Below are 11,150 nucleotides of genomic sequence, written 5' to 3'. Positions count from 1 at the left end.
AAAAAAAAAAAAAAAAAAAACTTTGATAGCAGTTTTCTGTTTTGTAAGACTTACCAAGGTTTGCATTTAGTTAGTTAATCTTCATCCTACTCATGCATTTTTCTGTCTAATGCTAAACAATGGCAACGTTGGAAAGTGTAGTCTGTACATAATAAAGTGCTGTAACTCTCCAGGAAGGACACACACGAATGCTGCAGGTTTTAGAGTCACTGACCCTGAACGCAGCACTTGTAGAGGCTCAGAGGTTCCTGCTTCTGCAATTGTGAGAATGAAAATTATGCACTGAGAAAAAGATAAACGAGAACATCTCAGAGTATCATATCATCAGCTTAAGAACCGTGCAACTATCTAATATAGCTTACAGTGTTTCCAGCAGATTCCTCTTAACTCCAAATGAATAACAAAGCTCACGCTCAGTCCGATTGTCTTCTGGAGAAGAAAAGATAAAGACACATCAAAGCTCTTCTCGTGAAGTGCGAGGATTCCTGCCCCCGTAAGAGAGCCTTACACGCACAACAACACGACGAGTGTAATCCTCCTGACGAATCAGCACATCTCCCTGTTGTTTGCACCTTTGTGATTAAATCCCATTGAGACGTGTCCCTGAGAACCACGGGCTTCTCTATTAACCAGTTTTGCCTTCATTAGCTAATAGGATTGTTTTAACAATGATCCAGGAACAGAATCGCCTCGGGAAGGCAAACAGCATCTCCGTGGAAGTGTTTGTGTGGGTGCGCGGAGAGCTGAATCGACCCGTGCACATCTGCTCTCTGAGTGCGGCAGCTGCACGTCTGAAGTGACTCGTTTGCACAAATGCATGCATTTGGTGTAATTTGAAGCCTCTCTGTTTGTGTGTTTTTATTCAAGTGTGTGTGTATTCGCCAGCTCAGGCAGCGCAGCGCTCTTTCTGCCTTAATTAGGATGCTTTCTTGCAAGACCTTCCCTGGAATATGAAACAATTTTACCTGATGATGCAAACGGCTGAAAACAGGGTTAGTGCCTCGCCTCCTCACCTCACGCTTCTCCTCTTCATGCGAGAGCATTAATGGAGGCTACACTTGTAGTTTTTAAATCTTTGTACAGCGCTACTGCAATTGCCAATAGGCTTATTTTGCTGCAGGGGATGTGCATTTGTGAGCAAAATCCTTTGTACTGCCTGATGAAAAAGCCTTATCACTGCTTGGCAATAATGTTTCTGCAGCACAAGAGGTTGCTTGTACATAAATGCACACAGACAGTCTTATGTCCAGGGAAAAAGGTGCTAAGAAGGAGACAAAGCGGAGAAGAAAAAGTGTTTCTTTTTTAATTGTTATTACGATCACTGTAATTTCAGTAGATTCTGAAGGAGAAAAGCAGCAGAATATACTGGAATTACGTTGATAATGTTCACGGTTGAAAAGTTACAGTATGTTGAAGATCTTCTGCCCCAGGTGTTAAATGTTCCACAAAATAAACTAAAAGTATTTTAGGTTTCTTTTAAGAAAAACAAATGATTTCTTTTTACATTTGTTCTCTTTCATGAGAAAAATGACACACATACATGTTAAAAACTCAACAAACATGATTTTCATCAGAGGGGGACTTTAACGAGAGCTTGTAAAGAAATTCAGCCACAGCAGAAATCTGCAGTAAAGCCATTAAAATCCCATAAACTCAGTAAATGCACACAACAAATTATCTCAAGAGCTAATATATTGGCAAGCAGAGTTCAATAGGAAGGTTTGCGGCTCAATTCAGAGCAATAAAAGACTTCAGGTCACGGATTGATTCCTTTTTTGCTCTTCTGTTGCAGTGTGGTGTGTGCGCTTCTCCCAGGAGCCGGCTGATCAGTCGGTGGTGTTGGGGGAGCGGGTGGTGTTATCCTGCGTGGTGTTCAACTACACCGGCATAGTCCAATGGACCAAGGACGGACTGGCCCTCGGTATCGGAGAGGGCCTTCGAGGTGAGGAACGTCAAAGCAAAGACGGGAAAAATGGTTTCAGAGACAAATGCAAAATGAGGATGGTGGCTCAGCTGCAGTTTTAGTTCAGGTTTGGTTGAAAAGTGGAATGGAATCTTTTTTTTTTTTTTTTACAATAAGCAACAGAACGACGTGCAAGTGAAAAAGTTAAGAACCAAGAAGTATTTGAGTGACAGTTGAGTCGTGTAGATCTCACTGAATTAGAGACAAAGTCTGACACTGCTGACAGAAGTCCCACATTTGCATGTACATAGTAAGACGACAGACTCTTCCAGACTGACTTAGTGCAGCAGCAGTGAAGCTACTCTGCGCTTGAGTGGAGAAGCATCCTGTGTCAGTAGAATAGTTGGAGTCAAAAGGTTAAAGCTGCAGAAAATACAGGAGAGATTGTGTTCTCCCAAAATGTGTTGAACTATCCGAGAAAACAATGAGGAGAGGCAAACGCAAAAGAAAAGCCCTCCATTGACCTCCAGCCAATTATTTCTCAAAAAATATTCAGAGAGGCTTTTGAAAACAGTGAGAGGTTGCAGCATGCATCGATAAAGTGCAGCTGCTGACGGATCGTCCTCTGTGTTCCAGACAGATTCAGGCAAAAATGATCAGAAATGATCCCCGTCTGCTGAATGAAAGCTGGGATTTACCAACTCAGAATAAACCCTGGTATAATTATGATAACCCGTGAACTCAATTTGATTTTTATTGTGTTTATTACCTTTATTATGACAATGCCTAAAATACATAGATAGACAGACATGTCCAAAGTCCGGCCTGTGGGTCAAATGCGACCCGTGTCCAAATTTTCTTTCGGCCCACAAGCTCCTTTTATAAATCAATTTGTATCCACCAGTATTTTCTTAAAACTCTGAACAATGTTTTGATTGTGGTTGGCCAAATTCTGTAATAAGCTGTTGTAAAACTTATGACAAATGCTATAATCTGAAACTTTCTAGCTCATTTCTAAAATGTCGACTGTAAAAAGGAAAAGTTGAAAGTGAAGCCCAGTAATTCCAGGACGAGTGGAAATTTGAATATTTTTTTCAAATATTTATTTTAATAATAATATGAATATACCAAGAACCTCTGTCTGTTTTCAAGGAGTTCAACGTCTAGAGGAACTGTCAAGAAATGCTAATTTCAACAAACTAACTAGGAATGAATAGTGCAAAAAATGAAGGATTGACACAAGTTTTGGTAAAAACGTATTCACATGTATTTGTTTTCCATGAGGTCTATAATAAAGGAATGCTATTGCAATAAAATGTTCATTAAAAAGTCACAATGGAACTGTAAGACTGTCTACGATCCTCCGTGGCCCAGATAACCCAAAAACCCTTGGTACCTGTACGGGTCAAACCATGTATACATGTGACTAAGGCTACTACAGGTGTCAGAATCCAGGCCTCGAGGGCCAGTGTCCTACATGTTTTCCATCTGACCTGCCACTGAAGCTCCTTGTTGGCTAAACCCACCTGATCCAGGTAATCAGCAGCAGATGAGGCAAGGTTTCTTAAAAACCAGCAGGATGCCGACACTCGGGGCCTGCAGTCTGACACCCCTGATAGGCCATAAGCACCAAGTGACAAAACTGGTTCTTTTTGGTTCTTGTGAAGAATCAGTTCTACAGCTATACCATCTTTTTACTCTGAACTATTTTTGTTTGGCTTTGATTGGATTGTCTGATGAGAGTTTTCTAAAAATCCCTCAGATCTGCAGTAACATTATTAGGCTAAAGGAATTCATTATTACTAGTTTGAGTAGCACCAACAATGTCAACAAAAACACCAAACGTCCAGCTGGATCTGGTATGGAAACTTCCTGAGAGAGTAGGGGACATATTTGTGTATTCTAAGTGCAGAGAACAGGGATCTACAGATTGGAGATGAGTGATTAGGCACTTTGTGGGGGATTTTACAATTTTCAACTAAATAAATGGCATTTAAAGCTGAAAACAAAGAAGAGTCGAGGAAATGCTGGATTTACCACCAATCTCTACTTGGAGTTTAGGATGCAATTAATTTCTGAGCGTGAAACCACATAATGGCGTCTCTGAAGCTGTTTTATCCTTTTTTTCCTTCTTCAGTGCATTCAATACTGAAGCTATGGTGTCATGTGATGCAGTTCTACAAGCAGACTTCACTAAGGAGAGATCTAGAAATTGTGATTGAAAGATTGAATAGTGAAACAGGAAGGAGACATCTTGTGTACTTGGGATGACCTCAGACCAATTTAAGAGACCCCAGAGTCCAGAAGCTGATGGTTGTTTAAGTCAGACCGCTGAAGCAAAGAGCCAGGAGAAAAGGGTGGAGGTGGGCTGGAAAAATGTCTGGAGTGCAAATAAACAAACTTCTATGAATTTATAGGCAGGAATTTGATTGTGATTGGCTGTGAAGAAAGGGAAAACTTAATGATGAGTGATGTGTCGAGTGAATCAATCAACAACCGAGCATACTTGAAATGAGGTAGATCTTCCTCATTGAAACTGCACCAAAGCTTCACTTTGGTATGTACACAACCAACATAGTATACTGAAAATGCTACCTGCACGCTGGTGGGTTTGTCATTTCCATAACTCTTTAGCAACTTATTGTCTATACTTCTCTATTTTAGAGCAGAATCCCTGAATTTTCAGATCAGGGACACTTAAAGGTCTCATACTGCAGAGGCAAGAATTGACTTAACCTGAATGAGAAAAGGCATTAGGACAACAAAATGACTACATTTAGGAAAATGAGGAAATGCAAAGACACCATTCCCCTTCTGTTAAAGGGTCCATACCATGAAAATTCTAAATGTAAAATATGATCATATACATGGATATAGTTCACTCTGAAAGGCTTAAGACAATCATGGTATGGCCCCTTTAATGTAGAGACACAGTGGAAGACTACAGAAAAAACTAGCTCTCTTCTAGAACACAGATCAGTCTCTGCTGTCTGAGGTGGCTGACATTTTTAACATCTGTCAGAGGATATCTGGAATATTTATGACTCTGTCATGAATGCAGCATGATGGAGTTGCATGTTGAGGTTGATGGATGCAGCAAACTTAAAACACCGGTGACAACATGGGGTCAACTCTCTGAAAGAGACCAGACCGCTGTGTTGTGTTGGCAGAGACTTCACTGGCAGACCCAAGTTCAGCAACAGGCGGTGCACAACTGAACTTCTGTGACTAATACAATCTACAATGTCTTTCATTGACATCTATTAAAGACCCACTCTAATGAAAAGGATGTTTTGGGGGCTTTAACATGATGGAGGACACAAATAGAGAAAATTATCCTTAAAATTGCATTTCTGAATATTTCTTTTTTCAAATTGTTGTGAATCGGTTGGAAAATTATGTTGGAATCTGGATCAAAGCTGTACGGCCGGATAGTTCCAACATTGCTCAATATTTTGGTTGCACTGGTAATGTTAGGTTGTGGTTATGAGGAGCTGTAAACTTGTGAGAGAGAGTGTAAACAGATGGATGATGGGAAATGGGGCAGGCTCCCAACTCAGAGGTGAATTTCTAATAAACTTTGCACAATCTGTCTTAGAAAATGACACAGGTTTTAAACGTTGACCAAAAAGGTCATAACTATAATTGAAATACCACTGAGAATAATTTTATAATCAATCAAAAGATGATTGGAGTGAGTTTTTAAGGAGAAGTGGACTTACCTCGAAAGAATAGAATCTATTTCTTTTCAGCTATGTCTGTATTTTGTGTTGTGGTTTAACGTTCTCCTTGCTCATTCAGAAAGATTATCAAGGATATCCATTTTTGAATCTGAAAGGATTCTGCTAAATAAAACCCACAAAAAGAACATAATTGGGGATTCAGCTGAGAAGTACTTATTTGCTTTCCTAGGCAAACTGTCAGTAGACTCAGGGGGTAAGTATGTCTTGCCCAGGCCGGACTCAGCGGGGTAGATTACCTGCTGATCAAGACGGATGAAATCTTTGGCCGGCAGAGAGAGCCCTCCCAGGAACTCTTGAATTCCACCACATGCTCAGCGGAGGAGTGGGAGTGAAGGAGAAGTTAAGAAGCTCTTCGGTGACAAGGGGCTGCCAGGATGGCATTGCTGAGGGCTCTGGACATTGTAACGCCGCTGTGGCAGACATGCCTTTCTCATTGAAGTGCTGGCCAGTTGTGTGCCAAGAATAACAAAGCAGTAACAGAGTTTCTTCTTACTTCAGACCTGTTTAAGTGCTCAGTGTCCAGAAGTAAACATTCTAGCCAGGCAGCAGACTATTATAAACTGTTGAACTTTTAAATCAAGGCCAATGGAGATTCATTATACCCTTCACTTGATGTGATCACATTTCCCAGAATACTTGTGAATTAGCACTTTAAGCGTGGTTATGTGAAAACTTTTCAAAATAGAAAGCAGAATCAGTGCTAACTTCATCTGTAAAAGATGTGATTACACAAATGCGTTTGGAAAACTGGATTTCTGTCTAAAATAATCTTGACTATGTTTTGAAAGTATTGGGAATTATACACTAACTAAGCATGGTTTTGGTACCAGTTACAACTCTTTAGGAGACCAAACTATTAAAGGATCTTTTTTGATTCTTGGGATCATCTGTTTGGATCAAATAACTTAGTCTGAACTGTCCTTACAGGAACATACAGAAACCAGGTAGTTTGAAGGAGATATCTGGGTCATAGACCGTTTGTTAGCCCGTAGGGTACATTTTTTTTTTCTACTAGCATGCTGTAGGTGACCAGTCAACACATAAAAGTATGAGGGAAGTAGGTGTTACCCAATTATGTAGTACAGTTTTTTCATTTTTTAACCCCCTCGAATCCCGTTTAATGCACAAGGAGTCCGTGAGTGGTGCTTAAGTGATCGGTGTGTGATCCATGAAGCCTAATTGATAGAAATGAAGAAATTAGTCAATCGGAGTGTAGTTTGTGTGGACATTAAACACCCATCCTACCGGCACTTACGCATCACATGCACACTCCATACAACAGCATCACCTGTATGTAATAAGCACGTGTATCTTACATTATCCTTAAATACTTGAAGATTCACTTCACCTAATTTTTTTCTACTTTTTTTTCGGTTCCAGTTCATGTCCAAACAGATGCATGTCTTCAATTCTCCTCAACTCTTCGTCTTTTGAAAGTCAAGCAACTTTAATCACAAAGCTACTGCAAAACAGCAGTAATCCATTAACAAGGAGAGTTAAACATGGCACCAAAGAAAAATCTAAAAGCTGACTTGACGGAGCTTAAAGTTGCACTAGCCAACATCCAGGCTAAGCTAACTCCACTGCTTCTTATGAATGCTAACATATCAACACTGATGGAGCTTGAGGAAGATTTCTGACAAGAAAAGCCACGTAACTAACAACAAGATAATTGACAAGTTCTCCTGGAGAGAAAAATGAATGACGCGGATTAACAAATAATAATGAACAACTTCAACTCAAACCCCAGGCCGGCCTGGTGCAACTAATGTTAGCATGGAAGCTAACAAGCTCTTGGAGAACCAAGTTGGATTATTCCTCACGTCTAAATTGATTTCCTTGGATCAAAATACTGCACAAATTACCTTTTTTTAAAGAATATATCTTGGATTCTTTTTTTTTCTGCATTGAATTATGTAGATGAATTTTTCTTTCTGATGATAATAAATTATTATCATTGGGGAAGGTTACTTACATTGATCGTGCCGGGAGTCTGGGGTGTGCTCAGATCATCATCGTCAGGAGGATCTTTTGCATTGATCAGTGCCTGGAGTCTGAAATATATTCAGATGATTTTTAATCATTCGGGTATGCTCTGGATTTTTGGTACTGGTTGGTGCGGTTGATTTTTTTTTTTGGTGATCATGGTCTGAATATGCTTGGATCTTGGTATTGATTAATGTGGATGATTCTTTCCTGATGATAATCATCTGAGTATATTTAAATTTTTGGTACTGATTTAAATAAATGACTTGTCTGTAAATGTTTAAAATTTAATTGCATCACTGATCTCAAGGATCTTTGATAACCTAAATCTATGATTGTAGGGTATAAATATTTGATATTAAGTCCTGAACTGGATGTTGATCATTCATGTAGAGAAAATGGTATATTCGAACCGAGGTGGGATTATATAAGTTCGCTTCCTTCCACTCCCTTTGAAGTGATCAACTTGGGATTGATAATGTAAGATGCTATTTATGCATTATAACCCGATTGCTTGAAATAAACCATGTCAATCATTCATTCATTAATGATACGCTTACCAGACACACAACAGTAGTAAATAATAGTATTTAATAATATTTCATTGACGTCCTTTCATGACATAACTGTAAATAACTGTAAATAATTTGAAATATGACATCATGTTGTAATGGTGGTTCCTCTATCTCTATAGATTGATTTATCTAAAACATGGTTAAAGACAATGTCTCTGAACTGAGAATAATGTCACAAAAGTAGTGACACTATTCTCAGTGCTTTACACTGCTGTCATTAGTTCCGACCGGAAACAAGCACAGCTAAAAGTCCACAAAGCTAGAGCAGGGTCAGACAAGCAGAGGGCAATCACAAGCATGTGGTCATCCATGTTCAGAGTCCAGGTGACAGTCAGGACAGGCAGCAAGCAATCAGAGAATAAGCAGGGTCAGAAACAGAAGATCAGGTCCAGATAGAAATGCTCAGTAATGCAGGCAGGGTGGAACAAACAATACTTCGCACAGAGTGAGACTCTGTGCACTGCTTCAGTAACAGGTGGGTGATTGTCAGATGAGAGTCAGCTGAGTGACATCTAGGGAGTGTGCACTGGGGCAGCTGGGAGATGCAGTGTGTTCAGTACTCTGGAGACGACTCCCACCGGTGGCCAGAAGGGGAGACAGAACTTTGACTCCTAATGCCTCCACTGTCAAAAAACAGCTGTGAGTGGTAGTTGGTCTCTGTGTTGCCCTGTGATGGACTAGCAAACTGTCACCCCATCACCCCTCAGTTGCTGGGTAGGTTTCAGCATCCCTGTGCGAGTGGAGAAGATCAATGGTTGGATGTTGCTCCACACCTCCACAATGAAGAGAAAACAAGAAGCTAATTTGGCTTAGTAAAGAAAAAATGATATCAAAGTAGCACGAACTGAAGAGTAAACCTTGGGAAACTTTAATTGCAAGTCTTCCACACAAGTTTCTAGTTTGTCCAGTGCAGAGATTATTTATAGATTTGAAAGGGAGAAAAAGGTAGCCGTTGCTGGGGAGAAGTCAATCTCCAATGCACGTGTGGATGACTGAATTGATGGATGGAGGCACGGACACATACTCACCCAGACCTCAGATATCTGCTGTCACTTGCTTTCTTTTTTTAACCGCACTTAGCAAAGTGTCTGAGAGGAGAACTCAAGCAGGGAGCATTAAAGCATTAACATTCTCAGAAGAGCTCGTGCCTTTTGTCAAAACAGTAGAGATTCAGCCTCGTGCTGTATGGTACACATCCACCCACTCTCACATCAACACTAACCACCGCCCTCTCACACATGCACACTCCAACACCTACGTACAGTCACACTTGTGATAGCTTGACATGTGATGTAAATCTTGTGATCAACTCAATTCAATTTGCAGATTCAGGAGAGGTCACGGCGTGTCGCCGTCATTCTTCAGTCGAAGTTTTCTCCGTCTCTTAAGCTAGACTTGAGTATCACTTGCCTTCTTTAGCGACTGCCTCTGTTGCTCTTTGTTTCCTTCCCTCCTCTACCCCTCCATCCCCTCCCCTTCCCGCTCTCCGCTGGTCGGTAATGCTCTCATTGTCCTTGTAGCCTCTGTAAGCATGGTCCCGCTGACAAACACATTTGATAAACGTGTTATCTGCTTTGTCTTTTTCTCTCTGCTGTCAGTCATCCATCACTACCTTCTGTCCATTTTTTACTCTGAGCTGTCAGTGCTGCCATTCTCTGCCTTATCCCTGACATATGTTCCCTCAGTCTTTTGCTTTTCCGTGCACTTGAAAGCTTTATTTATTTATTTTTTGGACACCCAGAGAAGCTGTGCAGGTGTGTGTAAGAAGTGCTCATTATGTGGGTTGTGTGAAACTGTTTTTGACATCGTGGGCGCCGTTAATTCCTACCTGCGTGTCCACCCCCACACACTGAGGATCTATGTTTGTTCAAACGCTAACGCAATTGTCACATGAAGGCACGTTGAGTGTCCTAGCACCTGTTTGGGTTACAAATCCCCCCCACCAAAATACACAGCTCTCTACACCTGCAGACTTCACTGATGCCAGTTTATTGTTCTTCCTCAACCTCCTCCTCCTCTTTCTTCTTCCTTCTCCCTGGGGTGCTTTCACCTCTGTGGTTGCTATGCTGCAAGGTGCAGGAGTGGATGATGTAATCTCCACTAATACTTTTGTCTACCCCCCTTTCTTCCACTCACCCCAATTGCCTGCCTCCTTGTCTGCCTTTGCCATCTGAATTCATGATGTCATGTGAGGATTGGGCATGGAGGATCAATGAGTGCCCCCTAGTGGGACGTCACGCTCTATTATGTCTTTGTCTGCGAGGCGAGGGTTCAAAAACAGAGGGACGGGGATTTCTGTAATTGGGGCTGTTTGTGCAGCTTGTGAATCAGGCAGAAGTTGATGTGGCAGATTTGTATTGAGGTAATGTTTGATCAGCGTTTGAGAGAAAAAGCCTGCAGGTGTTTATCTCAGTGGCACAGTGTGTGTGTGTGTGTGTGTGTGTGTGTGTGCGTCTCATCTCCTCATTGCTGTGATGTCTGTGCGAGGAATGCCCCGTTCTGATCTCCAGATGCTGAGGTTAATGGAAAAGGTCTTCAAAACATCTGAAGTGAATTCAAGTTGTTTTCTGTGTATCATGATAAAGCTGCACATGAACACGCTCCCGCTCTCTCATCTCTGTCTGGTTTCTATAATTCCAACATGATTCGACACAAAAAGCCTTCAAGATTTACATAACAGGTGTTACTCCTTTTGTGAAATCAAAGAGAATCACTCCAATGAACATGTTTTTGTAGCATATTTTCTCACAATGGAGATCATAGAAGAAATTAAGATCAAAATTGCATTTCTTTATTCAAATCATGATGGATCACAAGCAGGTGACAAAATGGAGTTTTGAAAACCTCACAGTTGTGACATGAAAGTTTAAATAGGCGGCCAAAGTCTCCCAGATTCTGATCATCCACTATCAGACAAATGGATCCATGAACGCCTTTGTTTTC

General features: G+C 40.9%; 1 protein-coding gene across 2 annotated transcripts in view; it reads left to right on the top strand.

The window, feature by feature from the left end:
* The window catches only part of kirrel1b (kirre like nephrin family adhesion molecule 1b), a 128,856-nt gene that overhangs the window by 73,491 nt on the left and 44,215 nt on the right, over window positions 1–11,150 (top strand). For both annotated transcript variants that reach the window (XM_024279413.2, XM_024279406.2), the window contains exon 2: window positions 1,793–1,942. In XM_024279413.2, coding sequence (XP_024135181.1) covers window positions 1,793–1,942 — 150 coding nt within the window. The remainder of the gene's footprint in view (window positions 1–1,792; window positions 1,943–11,150) is intronic.

This window comes from Oryzias melastigma, linkage group LG17 (genome assembly GCF_002922805.2).
Source record: "Oryzias melastigma strain HK-1 linkage group LG17, ASM292280v2, whole genome shotgun sequence".
In the NCBI taxonomy this organism is placed as follows: Eukaryota; Metazoa; Chordata; class Actinopteri; order Beloniformes; family Adrianichthyidae; genus Oryzias; species Oryzias melastigma.
This window is presented reverse-complemented; position numbering and strand designations above follow the sequence as displayed.